Source organism: Littorina saxatilis, linkage group LG8 (assembly GCF_037325665.1).
Source record: "Littorina saxatilis isolate snail1 linkage group LG8, US_GU_Lsax_2.0, whole genome shotgun sequence".
In the NCBI taxonomy this organism is placed as follows: domain Eukaryota; kingdom Metazoa; phylum Mollusca; class Gastropoda; order Littorinimorpha; family Littorinidae; genus Littorina; species Littorina saxatilis.
In genome coordinates, this window is record NC_090252.1 from 62,176,637 (window position 1) to 62,198,165 (window position 21,529).

The 21,529-nt window shown below is 41.3% G+C and overlaps 1 protein-coding gene across 8 annotated transcripts in view; it reads right to left on the bottom strand.

The window, feature by feature from the left end:
• The window catches only part of LOC138974046 (AMP deaminase 2-like), an 87,291-nt gene that overhangs the window by 16,277 nt on the left and 49,485 nt on the right, over positions 1–21,529 (bottom strand). For 6 of the 8 annotated variants that reach the window (XM_070346755.1, XM_070346759.1, XM_070346753.1 and 3 more), the window contains 4 exons: positions 14,400–14,414; positions 9,025–9,244; positions 8,235–8,364; positions 4,373–4,429 (listed from right to left, as the gene is read on the bottom strand). In XM_070346755.1, the coding sequence (XP_070202856.1) occupies positions 4,373–4,429; positions 8,235–8,364; positions 9,025–9,244; positions 14,400–14,414 (422 nt within the window). The remainder of the gene's footprint in view (positions 1–4,372; positions 4,430–8,234; positions 8,365–9,024; positions 9,245–14,399; positions 14,415–21,529) is intronic. The other 2 variants (XM_070346754.1, XM_070346758.1) reach the window with 2 other exon arrangements.

Genomic DNA, 21,529 nt, shown 5'->3' on the forward strand with positions numbered 1-21,529 from the left:
ACAGTTTCTTATAGATCTGTCGGGTAGTTTACTAGAAATCGCTGCGCGCACACACACACACACACACACACATACACACACACACACACACACTCACACACACACACACACACACACACACACACACAAATTGTCTTGGTAAGGGCAACAAGTGGCGAGCGCTTTGATGTTGATGGGGTCCATTTGGTAGGAGGATTGCATGTGTTACAATGTACTTTGTCCAATTGTTATTTTTACAATTATAAAACAGCATAGAAGTTTGCTCCCTTTGGTTGTCTGTTGTTGTTTGGCTTCTATATCATGTAAAGGTATTGTTCCAGATTTATGTTTTAAAAATGGCGATGTATGCACACACGCACACACACAGAACCATCACCCTTGCCTCGATTCGCAGTCTATCTGATAAACATTCAGTCAAAACTTAAATTGAAAGAATGTAGAAGCAAGGAATGCACCAGCTCAGTACAGAAAAAAACTAAACCAAGCATGCAACTGCAACAACTGAAGAGCAATGATGTTAACACACAAACAGCGACCAACAATGCAACTGCAAGGCACGCTTCTTCTAATCTAAACAATTCTCGTTATCATCTCACATCTGCATGGGGGACTGAAAAGTGTCATGAATCCTGAACAATTTTAAGGGGGGGGGGGGGGTCGGGGGGCTCCCAGACGCTGAAGGATTTGTATCATTGAAAAAAAAAAAAGTCACCACAGACATTACGAATCAGGATTACCGGCATATACTGGTAGAATCCCACCCATGGATGTGGCCAGCCTTGTACATGAGATCCACCGAGACACATATCAACAATCAACAGCCAGGCTGCTTCCTGTGTAGAGTTGGTACTTGCATGTTTATGAATAAGCTTTGCTGATGAACAATCGTAAAAGGTGAAGGTAAAGGTATTCCCATTGGACGGGCGCTGTGGCGGGGTGGTAAGACGTCGGCCTCTTAATCGGAAGGTCGAGGGTTGGAATCCCGGCCACGGCCGCCTGCTGGGTTAAGTGTGGAGATTTTTCCGATCTCCCAGGTCAACTTATGTGCAGACCTGCTGGTGGCTTATCCCCCTTCGTGTGTACACGCAAGCACAAGACCAAGTGCGCACGGAATCGATCCTGTAATCCATGTCAGAGTTCGGTGGGTTTTGGAAACACGAAAATACCCAGCATGCTTCCTCCGAAAGCGGCATATGGCTGCCTTAATGGCGGGGTAAAAACGGTCATACACGTAAAATTCCACTCGTGCAAAAACACGAGTGTACGTGGGAGTTTCAGCCCACGAACGCAGAAGAAGAAGAAGAAGGTAAAGGTATTCCCATTACAGAACCCCCCTTGTAAGACCTCCCGTGACCTGTGAAAATCAGGTCTTAACAAGGAGGGAGTCTTAACAAGGAGGGAGTCTTAACAAGGAGGGAGTCTCAACAATGATGGAGTCTTAACAAGGATGGAGTCTTAACAAGGAGGGAGTCTTAACAAGGAGGGAGCCTTAACAAGGAGGGAGCCTTAACAAGGAGGGAGTCTTAACAAGGAGGGAGTCTTAACATGGAGGGAGTCTTAACAAGGAGGGGGTCTTAACAAGGAGGGAGTCTTAACAAGGAGGGAGTCTTAACAAGGAGGGAGTCTTAACAAGGTGGGAGTCTTAACAAGGAGGGAGTCTTAACAAGGGGGGAGTCTTAACAAGGAGGGAGTCTTAACAAGGAGAGAGTCTTAACAAGGAGGGAGTCTTAACAAGGGAGGAGTCTTAACAAGGGGGAGTCTTAACAAGGAGGGAGCCTTAACAAGGAGGGAGTCTTAACAAGGTGGGAGTCTTAACAAGGAGGGAGTCTTAACAAGGAGGGAGCCTTAACAAGGTGGGAGTCTTAACAAGGGGGGGAGCCTGAACAAGGAGGGAGTCAAAGGAGGGAGCCTTAACAAGGAGGGAGTCTTCACAAGGGGGGAGTCTTAACAAGGAGGGAGCCTTAACAAGGAGGGAGCCTTAACAAGGAGGGAGCCTTAACAAGGAGGGAGCCTTAACAAGGAGGGAGTCTTAACAAGGAGGGAGTCTTAACAAGGAGGGAGTCTTAACAAGGAGGGAGTCTTAACAAGGAGGGAGTCTTAACAAGGAGGGAGTCTTAACAAGGAGGGAGTCTTAACATGGAGGGAGCCTTAACAAGGAGGGAGTCTTAACAAGGAGGGAGCCTTAACAAGGAGGGAGTCTTAACAAGGTGGGAGTCTTAACAAGGAGGGAGCCTTAACAAGGAGGGAGTCTTAACAAGGAGGGAGTCTTAACAAGGAGGGAGTCTTAACAAGGAGGGAGTCTTAACAAGGAGGGAGTCTTAACAAGGAGGGAGTCTGAACAAGGAGGGAGTCTTAACAAGGGAGGAGTCTTAACAAGGAGGGAGTCTTAACAAGGAGGGAGTCTTAACAAGGAGGGAGTCTTAACAAGGAGGGAGTCTTAAATGAGGGGGTTCCACTGCACCATATTATTTGATCGTAGGGAAGCAAGATGTTCGAGATGTGAACTTTTATGAGGGTGGTGCCGAACTCCTCTCCCTCGCTGCCTTCACCTTCCCGAGCCTCAAATAGGTTCGGGTACCCTATTCCAGCTGGGTGGAATGGAGAATGCTCAGAAAAATCAGGTATTTGTATTGGCCCTGAATGGGGGTCGATCCCACCCACCAGCGTGAGAGGTAAGCACTCCTGAACCACAACGCCACTCTGGCTGTCCAACACTGACCCACAACGCCACTCTGGCTCTCCAACACTGAACCACAACGCCACTCTGGCTGTCCAACACTGACCCACAACGCCACTCTGGCTGTCCAACACTTACAGCGTCGGTTACAATTTCTCTTCGTACTTCTTCTTCTTCTTCAGCGTTCCAGAATTGTCTGGTTACGTGTGAGCTCATTTGCCCATTTAGGTTCCCCACACTATACTCTGAGAGCATAGTCAGCTTCACTCCGCTTTCGTTGAGTAGGCATGCTGGGTATTTTCGTGTTTCCATAACCCACCGAACTCCGACATGGATTACAGGATCTTTTCCGTGCGCACTTGGTCTTGTGCTTGCATGTACACACGAAGGGGGTTAAGTCACTAGCAGGTCTGCACATAAGTTGACCTGGGAGATCGGAAACATCTCCACTCTTAACCCACCAGGCGGCAGCGACCGGGATTCGAACTCACGACCTGCCGATTAGGAGGCCGACGTCTTACCACCACACCACTGCGCCTGTCTTCGTACAAAAAGTCCCACCCTGTACAGAAAAAAGTTGGTTAGCTGTTGACTTTTGGTATGAGACTAAGTGGAAAACTGTGTTGTTCCTCGACACATATGACAATAGGTCAGTTAGAACTGAATTAAAAATATATATATATCCGTCAAAATTTCCTGGCCGAAAACAATTGCTTTGTCAGAAGACATCCTACATGTTAAAGCTATCGGAAGTTTGATGGGCCTGGGGCCAAAGCAATGAAACTATTGGAAGTTTGATGGGCCTGGGGCCAAAGCAATGAAACTATTGGAAGTTTGATGGGCCTGGGGCCAAAGCAATGAAACTTAATCGGACGTTTGATGGGCCTGGGGCCAAAGCAATGAAACTATCGGGACGTTTGATGGGCCTGGGGCCAAAGCAGTGAAACTATCGGACGTTTGATGGGCCTGGGGCCAAAGCAATGAAACTATCGAGAAGTTTGATGGGCCTGGGGCCAAAGCAATGAAGCTATTGGACGTTTGATGGGCCTGGGGCCAAAGCAATGAAACTATCGGACGTTTGATGGGCCTGGGGCCAAAGCAAAGAAACTAATGGACGTTTAATGGGCCTGAGGCTACAGCAATGAAACCATTGAAAGTTTGATGGGCCTAGGGCCAAAGCAATGAAACTATTGGACGTTTGTTGGGCCTGGAAGTAATGTTCTATTGGACATTTGTTGGGCCTGGAAGCAATGAAACTATTGGACATTTGATGGGCCTGGGGCCAAAGCAATGAAACTATCGGACGTTTGATGGGCCTGGGGCCAAAGCAATAAAACTATTGGAAGTTTGATGGGCCTGGGGCCAAAGCAATGAAACTATTGGAAGTTTGATGGGCCTGGGGCCAAAGCAATGAAACTATTGGACGTTTGATGGGCCTGGGGCCAAACCAATAAAACTAGTGGAAGTTTGATGGGCCTGGGGCCAAAGCAATGACACTATTGGAAGTTTGATCGGCCTGGGGCCAATTCAGCACTAGACCCAAAACAATGACGGGAGACGGAGGTCTGGGATCAACACTACACCCTGACCTTGCTTCAAAAACAGAGGTACAACATCCACACGGACTACCTGCCACAATACAGAAACAAGGTATCAAGAACAATCAACAATCAAAAAGCTCAACTTGCGTCCGACCTTGTGAATATTGTAAAAATCCCTGTGTTGCACTTTTCTTTGGGACGACCCCTTCAGCTACACAACAGACAAGACATGTTAGCACACTGAGTTCTGTCCCTTGTTCACACTGAGTTCTGTCCCTTGTTCACACTGAGTTCTGTCCCTAATGTTCCATTGTCATGTCGTAACAAACCAGTCTTAACCCTTTGCCTCTCGGAGCGCTCAATATTGCCCGCACCCAAACCCACACGTTCATCTCGGAAACAAACACCCGCCAATCACACTGCTTCCTGTGACGCATGTCCCTGATTGTACCAGCTACCTGCAAGGGTTTAGCGTTTATAACTGTCAGAAAGTTTGCAGTGCTTACTTCGTGATATTTTTTTTAAATTAACAAGACTTACATTGGAGGCAAAGGATTATTTGACTGAGAAAGTACACCTACATCACTATGTCTATAGAACAGAGATGGGCACTGATCTGCAGAGATGTTTTCTTGCAACAGAACAAACCAGGCATGAGATTTAACAAAACAAATTTAGTCTGAAAATACGCCCCCTCAACAATATGTGAGAAAAAAATATCTAAATTCTTCAATCTTGGGATCTCAACAGATTTGGAAATGAAATAACGGTCTCATGCCTGTGAAGTAATTTAGCAACTGAACAGTCATGGTGACAAGTGAAAAGTTTGCTTTAAGAATATTTTTGGAATAGGTACTTCAGATTTTGCTCTGCAAGTTTAGTTTTTTTTCTGGTGCCCATCTCTGGAAAACAAAAGAGCATTTTATGGATGGAAAAAAACACCACACACACGCTGGGAAAAAAACAACAACCAGCAAATATAAAAACCCTTGTGTAGTTCATTTCAAACAGACCCTTTATTTCAAAAACCTTGCTTTCATGCGGGGTAAATAAAGTTTGCCACGTGGATGCTAAAAGACGAACTCACAAATAACCCTGTCCGGTTTGTAATGGGTTGATGTGGAAGAGTCAATACTCTTGCAGTTTTAGTGAGGCAAGCTCTCTACACGTGCTCCTTGTCCATGTGTTTCAGGCACACCCCTTGCTGGTGACTAACTTATAATGTCAGGCGGGAAAGTTCAACTCACTAAAGGAGGGATGGCCAAATTGTCCAGCCAGGGGCGGTTAAAAAATCCGCCGTGCTAGTAGAAACTGCCTGGCAACTCGCCCGGCTGGCCCGTCAAAATTCTGATCAAATGCAACACTTTTGGTTTTAATATCTAGTTTTTAAACCATATAAACACTGCAGATCAACTGTGGTATGTACCGGGCCAGTGACATTTCTGCCGGGCTAGCGACTTTCTTGAATTTACTCCCCAGCTGGCGAGTAAACATTTTGAGATTTGGCAATCCCTGTGAAGGCAAGTTAAGAGTATTATATGAATTCCCTCTTCACAACCCATACTAACCCGAGTTGGTCTATTATGTCTTCATAATGACTATACTAACAGCGAGTTGGTCTATTATGTCTTCATAATGACTATACTAACAGTTGGTCTATTATGTCTTCATAATGACTATACTAACAGCGAGTTGGTCTATTATGTCTTCATAATGACTATACTAACAGTGAGTTGGTCTATTATGTCTTCATAATGACTATACTAACAGTGAGTTGGTCTATTATGTCTTCATAATGACTATACTAACAGTTGGTCTATTATGTCTTCATACTGACTATACTAACAGTGAGTTGGTCTATTATGTCTTCATACTGACTATACTAACAGCGAGTCGGTCTATTATGTCTTCATACTGACTATACTAACAGCGAGTCGGTCTATTATGTCTTCATACTGACTATACTAACAGCGAGTTGGTCTATTATGTCTTCATACTGACTATACTAACAGTGAGTTGGTCTATTATGTCTTCATAATGACTATACTAACAGTGAGTAGGTCTATTATGTCTTCATAATGACTATACTAACAGTGAGTTGGTCTATTATGTCTTCATAATGACTATACTAACAGCGAGTTGGTCTATTACGTCTTCATAATGACTATACTAACAGTGAGTTGGTCTATTATGTCTTCATAATGACTATACTAACAGCGAGTTGGTCTATTATGTCTTCATAATGACTATACTAACAGTGAGTTGGTCTATTATGTCTTCATAATGACTATACTAACAGTGAGTTGGTCTATTATGTCTTCATAATGACTATACTAACAGCGAGTTGGTCTATTATGTCTTCATAATGACTATACTAACAGTTGGTCTATTATGTCTTCATAATGACTATACTAACAGCGAGTTGGTCTATTATGTCTTCATAATGACTATACTAACAGTTGGTCTAGTATGTCTTTATAATGACTATACTAACAGCGAGTTGGTCTATTATGTCTTCATAATGACTATACTAACAGCGAGTTGGTCTATTATGTCTTCATAATGACTATACTAACAGTTGGTCTAGTATGTCTTCATAATGACTATACTAACAGTTGGTCTATTATGTCTTCATAATGACTATACTAACAGTTGGTCTAGTATGTCTTCATAATGACTATACTAACAGCGAGTTGGTCTATTATGTCTTTATAATGACTATACTAACAGTTGGTCTATTATGTCTTCATAATGACTATACTAACAGCGAGTTGGTCTATTATGTCTTCATAATGACTATACTAACAGTTGGTCTATTATGTCTTCATAATGACTATACTAACAGCGAGTTGGTCTATTATGTCTTCATAATGACTATACTAACAGCGAGTTGGTCTATTATGTCTTCATAATGACTATACTAACAGTTGGTCTATTATGTCTTCATACTGACTATACTAACAGTGAGTTGGTCTATTATGTCTTCATAATGACTATACTAACAGTGTGTTACCTCCTCTACCAAGCCTCATGCACTGCTGGGTCAATGGGCAAACCCTTCCTTCATGTCACACAATTTTTTTTGTTTTTTTTGTTTGCTTAACGCCCAGCCGACCACGAAGGGCCATATCAGGGCGGTGCTGCTTTGACATATAACGTGCGCCACACACAAGACAGAAGTCGTAGCACAGGCTTCGTGTCTCACCCAGTCACATTATTCTGACACCGGACCAACCAGTCCTAGCACTAATCCCATAATGCCAGACGCCAGGCGGAGCAGCCACTAGATTGTCAATTTTAAAGTCTTAGGTATGACCCGGCCGGGGTTCGAACCCACGACCTCCCGATCACGGGCCGGACGCCTTACCACTAGGCCAACCGTGCCGGTCTGTCACACAACTGATCTCTCAGTTACGGACAAAACACTTTAAGCAGTGCCTGAGGCTTGGTATAGTGAAACTCCCCTTTAAATACCCCCCCCCCCCCCCCCACCAATTTAAGACCTCCCCGCTTTGTAACATTGCTTTCTCAGATTTTCTGTTCAAAACCTCTGTAAAATTACCCCTAATTTAAGACTGCCTCGTTTTTATGACCTCAATTTCTCCGATTTTTGAAGGTCTTAAAAGGGGGGTTCCACTGTGGAGGGGAAGGTTTGCTGTGCAGTCTGCTGGTTTTATCAAAGACCTCAAATTCATGTTTTGGGAACAAATTTACATCATTAGAACAATGGTTATTATTTGCTTGAAAAGAAGAAGATTTGCTTACCAGAAAACAATCTACCAAAATACACCAGCCCCCGAGCAAAACTTGTATGAAACAGATACACACAAAAACAAGCGTACTTTACCAATAATAATACAAATAAAGTAAACACACACACACACACATATGTACGTACACACACACACATACATATGTACGTACACACACACACACACACACACACACACACACACACACACACACACACACACACAGAGCAGACATAGAGAGAAGAAAAGTGTAACATGTGGTACCTTGCGGATGTTGTAGAAGTCTCTGTGCGGGACCTCTTTCTGCTCGGCCGACTCTTTGAGCTCGTTCAGCAAGATGTGCAGCTGGAACTTGGAAGACAGGTAACACAGGCGCCGATAGCAGAACGACTTCCTGTCGACACACAAACAACCACAACCACCACAACTGTCAGCAACAAGAAGAATGCAACAAAATTAACTCCCTGACTTCCAAAAGAAATTAGTTGAAAAATTAAATTAAATAATCATAAAATGCCATGTTCTGTACATGTATAACAATAGACCAAATCTGAGAAAATTGTCTCCAGGAGAGGTAATCATCTTTCTTCTTAATAGCTCACACAGGACCATCAGCAATGAAGGCCTGCAGCAACTTGTGATCCTTGGGGAAACACACACACACAGACGACCCGCCCCACTTCACACACACACACACACACACACACATATACACACACACACACACACACACACACAACTGTCTTCTTAATAGCTCACACAGGACCTTCAGCAATTAAGGCCTGCAGCAACGCGTGATCCTTGGGGAAACACACACACATCACACACACAACCACACACACACACACACACACACACACACAAACACCCACCAACACACACAACCACCCACCCACACACACAACTGTTTTCTTAATAGCTCACAAAGGACCGTCAGCAATGAAGGCCTGCAGCAACGCCTGAACCTTGAGGAAACACACACACACACACACACACACACACAGACACACACACACACACACAAAACCCAAACACATTGTTCTTAATAGCTCACAAAGGACCGTCAGCAATGAAGGCCTGCAGCAAAGCGTGATCCTTGAGGAAGTTCTGCAAGTCAGGGTAAACCCAGTCCAGTTGCACCCCCTTGTCCATGTCCTCCTGCGAACGATACACGCGGAACATCCCCTCGTCCATCCTCAGCACGCAGCCCAGGTCTTCGGGAAAGTCGATCTTGAAAGGGTCGCCCTTCATGGGTGGCGGGTGAATTGGATGTTCTGTGGATTAGGAAAATTGATATGGAGTATGTGGAGATTATAAGTATTGGGGAAGTATTTCGAGGGGGGTGGTACAGGTGGTGGTGGGAGGTGTGGGGGGGGGGGGCACAAGGGCTGTGAGTGTGTGTGTGTGTGTGTGTGTGTGTGTGTGTGTGTGTGTGTGTGTATGTGTTTGTTTGTGGTAGCATTCGTGTGCATTAGCACACTTCATGCATTTCATCCGAAAAGCATTTTTAGCAGGCTACTAACAATAGACATTACATAATTATTATAATTATGTCCCCTTTCCTGAACCAACTATTCCGCTTAACATACACCTTAATAGTCAAACAAGAATAATAAAGACAACTCAAGTTAATGAAAAAAGGAAAATAAAATAATATTCAATTTATTCTCTCAATTCTAGTCCAAAACTCTCATAGCATGGAAAGGATGTCTACAACTGTCAAAAGGAAAAACAACAAGACCAAGAGCAATAAATCATCTCTCCAGCAATTATTCAACCAGCACTTCAAACTCACACACTGGTGCAAAGTATAGTTCAAACAAACAGCGCTATTGACTTTTCTCTTTTCTCGCTCTGTCTAACAACAGCTGAGTTCTAAAAGTTACAAGCCCACACGTACACCCTCAGCCACTTCAAACACATAACACGTACATATAGCCAGGTATCGCGAAGAAGTTATGAGGCTCCAGAATTGTTGCCGTGGAAACGCGGAAAGCTGAGACTATAGGGTCAAGAGCAAAGAGTGGCAATTTCAGCTGGCTCCTAATGACCAGCTATGAGCCTTCAACCGGGCTAGAGCCCCAAGCAAGAGCATCACACATCTACTCGGTACAAAATCTCAGGTCTTATTTATTGACTTATTGACTTGGAACTGCATGGGCTGTGGGGGAGGAGGTATAAGTGGACCAGAGACCGGCATATTTCAAAACACGTCCAAAAGGTCATGGATTCCAGTTCTGCTGAAGAAACTTATATTGATGAGTTTAGTTGTTGAACTAGAATTGCTGTAATAACATTAAAACACACTGGGTGGAGGTATAAGTAAACAAGGGACTGGCATATTTCAAAAAACGTCCAAAATGCCATTGATTCCAGTTATGCTGAAGAAACTTAAAATATATTGATGAGTTTAGTTGTTGAACTAGAATTGCTATGATAACATTAAAACAGGCTGTGTGGGGGTATAAGCGAACTTAGGGGCCGGCATATTTCAAGAAACTTTAAGGTCATTGATTCCAGTTCTGCTGAAGAAACTATATATTGATGAGTTTAGTTGTTGAACTCTGCTGTGATAACATTAAAACAGACTGGAAAGTCCCACATCTGCAAAAATTGCCAATAATAAGACAGATCGTTCAAAATACAAGAACTAAATGCAGAACTGTTGACTGAATAAAGTCGATGTTCAATAAATGTTGCATTGATATTCCCTCTTCTACCTTGGTGATTGTGCAAAAACAATGAAATGCATAAAACACTATTGTGAAAGCAAAACAAGCTGATCACTACTGTAGTAATTGCAAATCAAAGTCAACTGTAGAAGTCAATCAGTGTTCCAATATGTGACCCTCCACCACGAAATGAGTCGCATGTCACCTCGCGCGGTTCTGCGCTAGGCTTAATATAAGTCCGGGGAGTGTATGGTAACAGTGTGAGGGTCACCTTGGTCACAGGCTTTAATAACTCAAAGAGTTTTCGCTCTTTTCTAAAACGGTTTTCACCACTGGATAGAGCATAAAAAACTCTGTAGGAAAATGTAAAAATATGAAAATCATGCCAAGGTGACATGCGACTCATTTCGTGGTGGAGGGTCACATATTGCATTAATTAGTACTGTTACTTTATACCTCATCTTCAACTAACATTTTTACAGACAAATTAGCTCTCCAATCATTGATTTAATTCTTCACAGACAAATTAGCTCTACAATCATTGATTTAATTCTTCACAGACAAATTAGCTCTACAATCATTGATTTAATTCTTCACGGACAAATTATCTCTACAATCATTGATTTAATTCTTCACAGACAAATTAGCTCTACAATCATTGATTTATTTCTTCACGGACAAATTAGCTCCACAATCATTGATTTAATTCTTCACAGACAAATTAGCTCTACAATCATTGATTTTATTCTTTACAGACAAATTAGCTCTACAATCATTGATTTAATTCTTCATTGCTGTGGTCAACGTTTTTATCATATTAGTAATAATATCATATCTATGACACACCTGCGAGGTTTAACCCTCAAGAGCTAAAACCACTGAAAAATAAAGCTTTAAATGTTCTCAGATATTGGTCCAATGTCTCAAGCTAATTGTGCCCTGAATTGTTCATTCACACTTCAGATTTTTTTTTTTTTTTTTTTTTTTAACATTTAAATTCTCTCTGACATAATCTGTATTATTATAATTGGCTCACGTAAGTGTAGCCTATGCGATGCTAACTTTTGTCTGTCTGTGCGTGCGTGCGTGCGTGTGTGTGTGTGTGTGATAGAAACTTTAACATTTCTGAGTCTATGGATAAAGCTCGCATAAGAAGATTACGTCTCGGTCAAAAGTGTTTGACGTGTGTGATAGAAACTTTAACATTTGAAGACGTCACATTATGACGTAAGAGGGTTAGACGTCACGCGAAGGAATTACTGAAAGTCTCGGTCATTGTTATTGTGAGCGGGCCGAGACTAGTTGGCAGATCTAGTGTCTCGCTTTCTTGCACAGTTTCACCTATGCTTACTGTGTGTGTGTGTGTGTGTGTGTGTGTGTGTGTGTGTGTGTGTGTGTGTGTGTGTGTGTGTGTGTGTGTGTGTGTGTGTATGTGTGACGGAGTGATTGAGTTTGTGTTACTGTTTGTCGATTTCTTGCGTGAGCCTTGAAGGCTTCGCCTCTTGTTTTACATTTGGCTTCCGAATTTTAACTTATATAAGCTTCACTTTTCAGGTGCAATTAGACAGCAAGTTTCTCAAGAAATGTATTGATTCAGCATGGATTGCCAGTACTGTATCAAAATAAATCAGCATTTAGTAACCTATACATCAGTGGATTGCAATTGCACCACAATGGTAGCCCAGGGACTTTATCAGCAAATGTGTGTCATATGCAGAAGTACTGAAATGTAACACAAAAATAACGTTATTTTAATTAGCAATTAATCACTGCAAAGTTGCATGTGTGCCAAGAAGAATTTTTTTAAACTTTACAACAAATCTCAGTCACACTGTCCCAGTCTGTGCTTTACTCAAAAGCTTCCAGTTGACTCTGTTTTTCTTCCATGATTTTTGTTTGTTTGTTTGCTTAACGCCCAGCCGACCACGAAGGGCCATATCAGGGCGGTGCTGCTTTGACATTTAACGTGCGCCACACACAAGACAGAAGTCGCAGCACAGCAGGCTTCATGTCTCACCCAGTCACATTATTCTGACACCGGACCAACCAGTCCTAGCACTAACCCCATAATGCCAGACGCCAGGCGGAGCAGCCACCTAAGATTGCCAATTTTAAAGTCTTAGGTATGACCCGGCCGGGGTTCGAACCCACGACCTCCCGATCACGGGGCGGACGCCTTACCACTAGGCCAACCGTGCCGGTTTTTCTTCCATGAAAAATGTATCTGAATTGAATGATTTACTGAATCAAACTAGAATTTAACTCTTATGTTTTATGACTTGATAGCGCTATCCATTATATGGAGGCGTTTTAGTGCAATGAACCACTTGGCCTACATCGTTACCTCGTTATCAAAATGATAATTTATATATACCATTATGAGTACATGTACTGTTACGGGTAAACATTAATTTCTTCTTGTGTATTTGGCTATCATGTGTTAACTCCCTTGTTAAATGAATGATAATTATCGTTATACTAAACAACAACAAAATAATAAAGAAAATAAAGAAAAAGATTAATTAAGATCCTCCAGAAATATATAGGCATTTTAGTATCCACTGTACAAAACCAAAAAATCTAACTCTCGTTATGATAACAGCAGACCATTAAATGTCCAACGCTATAACGACTTCAAAGCTTATATATCACAGTTACATTTTAAAAATATTATCAATCAAAATAAAATACATGTATTACAAAAAAACAAAAAATTCTCAAGAAAAAGCACTAGCCTTTACTCTAATCTTGGCAAGCTTGGATAATAAATTATATATTTCAAAACCTTATAATTATCAACTCAAGCAGAAACTAATCTACTGTTCAACCATAACTTAATAAAAAAAATTGAATCTGTTGCAGTACTTTGATTGTGTTAGTTTCAAACCAGTGTTTTCCTCTTAAAATACTGTATCAGTGGACCCTTCGGTACAGTCATTTTAACTGCACTTTTAAAAAAAATAAATGGTTGCCTAGTACAGCGCACACTTATTTTTAGACTGCAACCATGAAGAAGATATTGCACATTGTTTTAGGGGTTTAATAGCTTCATGCTGAAGCCTGCAGATATATATTTATGACTACTTTTTATGTATTTCTTCTTGAATCAATGTCAATGATCACCTTAATCACTTCAGTCAAATAAATGAACCCTTTCTTAATTGTGGCTACTGCATAACTAATGCATCACACATGAAAACCAAGCTCAGTGCAGTTAAACATTTAGTAACCATGACAACATGCTTACAATTGGTTACCAAACATAAGTCACACCTGTTCCTATTGGTCAGGAACTCAGCGTATCACTGGCAGTAGACTATGTTGGTATTTTGGATTCAAAACATTTAGTATACACAAAGAATTTGACTCCACAAGGGTGGGGAGGGGTGAAACGGGGATTTTGGAGGATTACTGAGAATTTAGATAAGAATCAGGATGTATGCAGGAGCTGCACGGTTTTACAGTTATTAGCTGGAAGACAATGTAGATGTTAATAATCCAAACAAATTCACTCAAGTCAAATAAAAAAATCAATAATCAAAAACAAAAACCAACAAACAATCAAAATCAAAAACAAACAAAACTGTATAGTTTGAGGTATATAAGGGTCGGCATCTAATCAGCAGCTAATTTGGTTTTTCCTTGCAGCACTTCAAATCCACTCAGAGTAACTGGTGAAAATCCAAACAAAGAAGAAGAAAATCAAAGAGAAAGAAAACTGAATGAAAACAGCTGAGAATAAACACTTTCTAAATACCTGCCATGGAGGCCGCTGTCATGACAACAAACAATAAACAAATTGTTAACACCTACTTATCAAAACCAAAATAAATGTGTGAACAAATTCTTCAATGAAAACAAAACTCAAATAAATGACTTACTCAGCAAATATCTGTAATAATTACACTGGGTTTTTTTCTGTTCCCTTGATCACGCTTCAAATACCTGGCTCATACACTCTAACCAGGAAAACTTGGATGATTAATCCCCCCCCCCCCCCCCCCCCCCATCCTTTGAACACTCATAGAAAGTATCACTGCAGCCACAAAAAATCAAATTAGTACTAAGTGATTACTACTAATTGCTATTATTATAACTAAATGGGAGAGGCAAGATCATTATAATGGTACTTTTAAGGCATAGTGCTTCCCACGAAACCAGTGTGGATCGATCCCCATCTCAGATCTAAAGCCAGGATTGTAGCCAAGTTAAGCTAAAGGCCAATCCCTCCACTTGCATACGTACCAAAACTCAACATCATGATAGCAAATTCCTTTGCAGAATAAAAATGTCTTGATCTATTGATATTATAAACCCGGGTATTATTAATTGCACAGATACTTTGGACGCCTAAAAAGAAAATATAAAAAATTAAAATTAAAAAACTCCCAAAACAAAGAGACTGCCAACATTTCAAAATACAGAATAAACAAACCAAGAAAGGTAAGTTGTTGGAACGTTGTTATTGACAAAATTACGTTACAATCACATTATTACATGATTGCAACGTAATTTTGTCAATAACAACGTTCCAGCAACTAAAACACCTTTCTTGTTTTTTTATCCTAAAAAGAAAAAAAATAATCTGTGTAATTCTGTTGTCTAATTGTTCCTAAGCATTAAGTGACTTATCATAATATTAATCAACAGGGTTAACAAATTAATTCATAAATTGACACTCAGCACAGAGAGCGTCCAGGCTCTGTATGGTGTTTAAGTGTATTAATTTGTGTCACACTCAGGCTGATGGGGTCTATGTCGACCAAAAGAGTGGGATTCCCTGTAGGTGGAGTTCCTGGAGGGGGATTCCCTGTATACAGGGAATACCACAGGATTTAGTTTTTGTAGCGTGTCGCTGATATCGCTGAAAGTCACGTGATGCTTGGCGACATCGGTAAAATTTGATGTTTTTCAATCTTTTTTGATATTTCTTAGAAATTCGAGTATGGTTTGCAAGTTTTATTGAAAAACTCCACCCTGTGGGATTCCCTATATAACAGGGAATCCCCCTCCAGGAACTCCACCTACAGGAAATCCCACTCTTTTGGTCGACATAGACCCCATCAGCCTCAGTAGATGGAGGCAAATATGGGTACACATCGATCATCGCATGTAAAAGTTTGGCCAGATCTGAGATGGTGAATCTTACACTGCTTCCATATGGGATTAAAGGACAGTGCATTTAACTGACTACAAAATGCTACTATACTAGTATCCCATGCAGTTGTCACATAACTCAGAATAATAACATAAAACCAAATACTGAACTAATCAATGATGGTGCGATTTACACGTTTTATGCAAGAGCTTATACATACAGCTACATGTAGATTTATATAGAGAGACTAACGCTTAAGTCTTTTTTCAAGTTTATATACTTTCATATGCCGAGAAAGTGTGGTTTTTTTCCTATATTACAGCTGTAAGTTTAATTCTACCCTTCACATTCACACACATATTCAAACACAGACTATATAATGTCTGTGTACAGCAATGCAGAGCCCGCATATCTCAGTTCAGTATCTCCCCCATACCCCCAGCAACTTTGATATCCATTGTCCTGAGAAATGACCTTAACCTTCGACCTTAAACCAACATTCCCATAAATCTGTCCACACAAAGCAAAGACAATTTCAGGTTTCAAATAAGCAGTGATTGGCATCTGAATAAAACAGCTCCTGTCAAAGCAAACAGCGTCACACTTCTTTCTTTCTTTATTTGGTGTTTAAACGTCGTTGTCAACCGTTCAAGGTTATATCGCGACGGACAGCGTCACACGGCTAGAGAATAATAGAGTGATCTACTTCAGACATTCAAGTGTACACAGAGAATAATAAATGAAGTCCCGCTCTACTTCAGACATTTAAGTGTATCCTCTCCTTGGACTATATTTCACTGCAGAGACTCAATCCCTCGCTTGTAAGATCCCCACCTTAAGACTTTAAGACCCCCTTTGAAGACCCTCTCTTTCTCAGACTTTCTGTTCATAACCTCTGTAAATGTAACCCCCATTTAAAGACTCCCTTGATCATCTTTAACACGTGAATTTCTAATAGTTTTGGAGTCCTCAAAGGCGGGGTTCCACTGCACAACAATGGAAGATATCTCAGTGCGCACAATAGTGCTCCACTGATATTGCTGGGACTTTATACAAGCTGCTTGCTTGTAAAATTGCAGCAACTTGAGACTCTAGGCATTTACCTCAAAGGACTTCAGGATACAAGTGGAAACTGACACTGGGTTTAAGGACAAGAATAATCTAAGGCAGGTTGTTCAACCCACTTGGTTTCCTCAGATTAGAACGATGGGCTAAAACCAGAACCAATTACCTCCAAATAACATGTTTTGCAACTTTATAGTTATTTGACTTATGGTAACATGATTCTCACTTTCTGTGAAGGATTCTTGAAAATCTTGCATAATTGCGTATTTATAAGTCATAATTTGTTCTGGCTCCAAGCATTTCTCCTGCTCATCTTGGAAGCAGAACCCTCTAACTCCATCCAGGTTGGAAGCAGAACGTGCTAAGTTCAATTTAGTCTGTTCTGCTACTGAGGCCTGTGGGAAAAGGGGAGTGTTTCACTGCGAGCCAGATGCAGCCATCGTCACCTGACCTCTTCTGCTTGCTGTGTCACAGTCACTTTTCCTGTTTTCAGCGCAGCCAGATAAGCGCACATTCGCGGTAGTGGTATCTGGTCTTGACCCTTTCTGTGTGGTGTAGGATTTCCTCCAGCACACAGAATAGTGTAACTAGCAGTAGTAGAGTCTGCTGTCGACAGAAAAAGGAATTTGATAGACTGTGGGAACTAAAACAGGTCAGTGACACCTGTCAAGTGTCAGTATCCGAATTCCTGACTCCGGATGTACAGGGTTTAAACACAATTAACTTTCCTGTGATAAAGAGTGTATGAAGAATGAATTAGGAAAGATTGCAGTCCCTTGATATTGAGGGAGGAGGGTGGTAATAAGGGGGTCGGGGCCGGGGAGGGGGGTTGGTGGTAAAGTGGGTGCAAGGGGGTGGGGTGGGGTGGGGGGGGGGGTGTGCTAAACTGACAAAAGGATGGTCCACTTTCTGAAAACACTTGAACAGAGAACAGCTCTCTGCCATTTTTACATCTGCTGTACAGTCAATTTGGCTGTTGCTCGAGTCAGGACACAGATTCAAGTGAGTATCTTCATGTATTATGTTTTTTCCCCATTTGAACAGACCATAAAAGCTGAAATTCAGATTCCTTTTTAAAATATATAGGGGATTAACCTTCTGATTCAGTCTAAATCCTGTATCTGCAAACTGATTCCTAGCTTTTTGTGTTTTGTTTTCCTAATTGTAAAACACAGGCAGGTAAATGTGTTTGTTTCAGCGTGAATGTTCTTGCGCGAGTGTGTGTTTGTTTATGTCAGTGTGTGTTTGTGTGTGACGGTGTGTGCATGTGCTCATGCCTTAATGTTGTAGTGTATCCATGCAGCTCTTTAGTGTTTGTTAAAAAATTAAAAAATGTAAGTGAGTGTTTACAGTATTTGTGTATGCTTGTAAAGATGGATAAATGAATGATTTGGTTGATGGATTTTGTCAGTTTAATTGACTCTAATATATTTTGTTATTCAGAGGTTATCACAATGTCAAACTGATGAGCATGAGTGGTCAGAGTGTAATCAAGTACTAATGTTTCATTTGTTTGTGTGAATAGAAACACGAAAATTATCCAAAGTTTTAACGCAGAAGCGATAATACGGAGGCAATTACCTTTTTTTTAAACTATCGGTTAATAATTTTAAAATAGAAGTACATGTAGTAATTGCCTGTTCAAAGGAGATAACATTCATAGTATCCATGTCTTTTGCAGACGCTGTTTGAAAGGAGATGAATCAGGCCGTCCAGGCAAGTAAGAAGCACCATGCATTTCAGGAGACTGTCCTTCGGATTCACGGATTACGGTTGCATAATCTCCTTTCTGCCAATGCTAAAAGTGAAACCTGATGACTTTGATGCGTCTCCATTGGCAAAATCTACCCCAAAATATGATGATTGTGCTGTTTCTTCAATCGAAGATCCTTTTGAGAACATGGTGAATGGGGGTTATCCTCCTGTTCGAGTCATGCATCAACTCCAATACTTGCTGATTGTGATTCCACCCCTCAAAAATGAATCAAGCTACCCAACTCCTGTACATCTTTCTCCTGTGTGTGCTTCCACAGTTTCTGTTACCCTGTAGGTGTATTCACATCAGCTTGTAGTATATAAAATTATGTCAGACACTGCTCCCGGTTAAGGTGAAACTACCACAGCATCTCTTCCATCTGTTTATGGAACCCCAACAAAGAAAATTCTGTCATCGATGAAGGAAGCATCCTATGTGATACCTCATGAGAAGAAGTTCAGCCGAACTTAAAGACTCTGCAACCCGGGACTACGGAAAAAGTTATGTTCGAAAAGCGAAGACACTCAGAGATGAATTTTACACAGGAATAACTGGTCAAATGGCTAAGACAAAAGCAGTACAGGAGGTCGACTGTTAAAAGTGCAAAATGTGTATTATTTATTTCGACCTTTCTGCACAACATTTTTGTGAAGAGGAAAGTACAACAAAAGGTAAGAATGCCTATTTGTTTTCTTGATAATGAACAGAGCATGCAGTCAGGATCTAAAGCTCGTGATTTTGTTACCATTTGCATTGTGTGGTTAAAATGCGCCTTCAGCCTTGTGTTTATTCGTTTGTTTGCTTGCTTGTTTGCTGCTTTGTTCGTTTGGTTTGTTGTTAGTGTTATTGGGTTTGTAGTTTTTGTGCGTAACGCAAAACGATATGAGCTGATACAACATAAGATTACCGTTGGGATTTCTTGAAAAACACAATAAAAAAAAAAGTGTAATGATTTCAGAGAGAGTTTTGTGTGTGTGTTGTGGTTTTTTTTCGCTATGAAAAGTACCGACAATTTAATTTTTATTTATGCGTGTTGCGTTCATTAGGCCACACAATGAATGAATACATGAGTCCTTGATGATATTTTTGCAAGTGACTTGACATTTGTTTGTTTATGACGGTAATAAACTTTGAAAAACGATTTGAACTAATGTACAGTATAAGCTTTGCTTGGAAGCAGAACATGCTATGTGTGAGGAGGCTGCTTCTGACTGCTGTAGCACAGGCCACAGTGGGGTCTGTGTGGAAGTCAGAAGCAGCTATGGTGCACTGGGCTTTTCTAGCTCCAGAACTGAGAAAAGAGCAGGAGTGTATTCTGGAAGCAGAACAAATTATACCTTTTTTGCATATGAAAAAGTTGTTCAATTAAATTGATTACTAGTGTGCATGACCAGTGTTACCTCTAAGTCAAGTGTGTAAAATATGAGGGCTACAATCCTGTGTTTACTATTTGTTTTAAGGGGTTGAAATCTTCAAGTGGCCATTTCTCAAAATGGTGGAAATCCAGTTAGATGGTTCTGGTTTTAACCCATCGAGAAATAAAAGGGCTGTGCTGGTAGTATCAATCTTTCTTTCTTTCTTTATTTGGTGTTTAACGTCGTTTTCAACCACGAAGGTTATATCGCGACGGGGGCAGGGGGAAGATGGGATAGAGCCATGCACTTGTCAATTGTTTCTTGTTCACAAAAGCACTAATCAAAAATTTGCTCCAGGGGCTTGTAACGTAATACTGGGAGAATGCAAGTTTCCAGTACAAAGGACTTAACATTTCTTACATACTGCTTGACTAAAATCTTTACAAACATTGACTATATTCTATACAAGAAACACTTAACAAGGGTAAAAGGAGAAACAGAATCCGTTAGTCGCCTCTTACGACATGCTGGGGAGCATCGGGTAAATTCTTTCTTGTCCCAACCAATATGGGACTCCCCCTAACCCGCGGGGGGGTTATAGTATCAATCTACATGACTCAGTTTTTGTACGGTCAAACAGAAATCTCACCCACCCACCTCCCCCACCCTCTCTCTCTCTCTCTCAGACTTTGTTGCTTTTTCTCAAGGACAGAACATTAGAAAAGGCGGCCCCACACACACACACACACACAAACACACCCACAAACACACACACACACCCCCACCCCACCCCCACACAAACACCCACCCCCCTCCCAGACACTCACACACACACACGCATCGTATCAATACCCCCCCCCCCCCCAAACTGGCAGACAGATAATTGCCAATGACAATAAATAGACTGTAAAACAGACACCTGAACCTACAGCAATGCAGGCCCCAGCTATAGGCCATAGATTAGCAGGTGAGGTCTGAAGTTAACATGTACTGTGGCCATGTGCCAGCCTGTCTCGGTTAGCCCAGGTGTCTGTCTATTTGTAGAAATCATGGCTGAGTTTGTGAGAGCAATGACTGGTAGCTCCTTGTGTGTTTCATTAATACCAGCAGGAAACTGCTGCTGGCACAAAGGTTGCCACAGTTTGGTAAAGGATAAAGTTGACTCGACAGACATGCACGACACCAACAAACTGAGTAACATACACACGCACACACACACTCACACACACACACACGCACACACATACGTACACATACACACAAACACACACGTGCACATACGTACGCATACACACACACACTCACACATGCACGCACGTATGTACACACACACACACACACACACACACACACGTGCACACGCATGCACGCAAACACTCACACACACACACACACATACACTGACACACACACACTAACACACACACACTAGGCATATATTCCTTTCGCAGAAAAGTAGATACAAAAAATACCAACAAAAGGAGAAAATATAAAAGGATGAAAAGAAAGGGAATCGGTCTGCAGTCATCAACACGGCAATGAACACTCAGAGGAAGCAATGGCACTTGTCACACACATCACACTCAGATATATACCTCGCAGCGTATAACACA